The sequence below is a fragment of the Hipposideros armiger genome, unplaced genomic scaffold, assembly GCF_001890085.2.
Source record: "Hipposideros armiger isolate ML-2016 unplaced genomic scaffold, ASM189008v1 scaffold_23, whole genome shotgun sequence".
Taxonomy (NCBI): Eukaryota; Metazoa; Chordata; class Mammalia; order Chiroptera; family Hipposideridae; genus Hipposideros; species Hipposideros armiger.
In genome coordinates, this window is record NW_017731373.1 from 5011116 (window position 1) to 5012774 (window position 1659).

A 1659-nucleotide genomic window follows, 5' to 3' on the forward strand; every position below is an offset into this window, starting at 1 on the left:
GTTCTCCTCAGGACACAAAGATGAACGAGATTGGGTGCCTTTCCTCCAAGAGATTTTAATGAAAAAGCTTGTCACCCCTATATTTGTTTCCTGTGGCTGCCTGTGGCTGCCGTAACAAAGCGCCACCAACTGAGTGGTACAATAAATTTCTTCTTTCACAGTTCTGGAGGCTAGAAGTTCAAAATCAAGATGTCAGCAGGGCCATGCAACTTCAGAAGTCCCCAGGAAATAATTTTTCCTTGCCATTTTCCAGCTCCTGGTGGCTTCTGGTGTTCGCTGCCTTGTGGCAACATACTACAATCTCTACCTCCATCTTCACATGGCTTTCTCCCCATGGCCTCATAAGGACAAATGCTCATTGAATTTTAGGGCCCACCCTAATCCAGTATGACCTCATCCTAACTAAATACATCTGCAAAGACTATTTCCAAATAAGGTTACATTATGAGGTTCCAGGTGGACAGGAATTTGGTGGAGGGACACTATTCAACCCAGTACACCCCTGTCACAGTAAGTGCAGAGAAGGAGGTCAATGATCCTCCCCAGAGGGGAAAAAGAAGTGTTCGGGAAGTTTGAACAGAATAGACTATGGTGTGTGGGTCTGAAGGCTGGAGAGAAGATGAGGAGAGAACAGTATAAGCAAGAGCACAGGTGAGGAAGGAACAGTGGGAAGGCCAGACTTAGAAGCAAGGCAGAAAAAGACACAGGTGAAACTGGAAAACTACAAGAGACCAAATCCAGAAGGGCCTCATATTATAGTAAGGAGCAGGGCTCTCCCTCACAGACAGTGGGGAGTTTTTACCCACCTTGCCCAGAGGAAACCCTTTTTCCCTTCATGATTCCATTCAGTTGTCTGTTTGGGAAACCCTTCCCTAAGCTCCACAGAAACAGTTGGATCTGTCCTCCCAGGTCTCCAAGACCCCTAATGCCATACCCATTTATCTTATGAATCATTCTGTATTCTAATGAGTAGCTTTCCAGCCTGGCTCCCGACTGTACTGTGAACTACTTCAGGAAGAAGCACATCTTGCTTATTTTTTATATATCTAGAGCTGAGCCCAGGTTGGCACATAATATGTGCAAGTACTTAAAAATGTTTAATTTTCTAGTTGAGGGATTTGTCAGAAATTTTAAGCAAGGGACTGACTTTCAAATAGTTAGAACTGATACCCACAACTCCTGAGTATCCCAAGGGACTCTTACTAAAATCAGGTTCCTACGTAGGAATGTTCTTTGCAGGTAAATTTTGCACAAAGCAGAAGTAAGCCTTAGAATCCTACCAGGAAAGCTTGTCTCTCTGACCCTTCACGTTCTATGAGACTGGTGTTTTCCTACCTCATTTTTTTATACTGAACCTCACTAAAGTTACACTGAGCTTTCCCTTCCTGGTTGTTTTACTAGGCAGCTGCACTCGTTCATATCTACACTGATGGATCTGTATTGGTCACACATGGAGGCAATGAACTGGGACAAGGTATTCACACCAAAATGCTACAGGTAAGATAAATAAAATTAAGTCATTCATCTCTGTACATTATTGACATGACTGACATTTGGCACTAATTTTAGAGTAAATGACAACTCCCTGTACTCAAACCCTGATATTTTGACTATTTAGTTGAAAGACTTCTTAGAATGGCTGAGGTGGCAGAAATCACA

At 43.0% G+C, this 1659-nt stretch overlaps 1 protein-coding gene across 1 annotated transcript in view; it reads left to right on the plus strand.

The window, feature by feature from the left end:
• The window catches only part of LOC109379198 (aldehyde oxidase 2-like), a 110991-nt gene that overhangs the window by 79773 nt on the left and 29559 nt on the right, over positions 1-1659 (plus strand). Inside the window, exon 22 of the mRNA XM_019635608.1 lies at positions 1402-1497. Coding sequence (XP_019491153.1) covers positions 1402-1497 — 96 coding nt within the window. The remainder of the gene's footprint in view (positions 1-1401; positions 1498-1659) is intronic.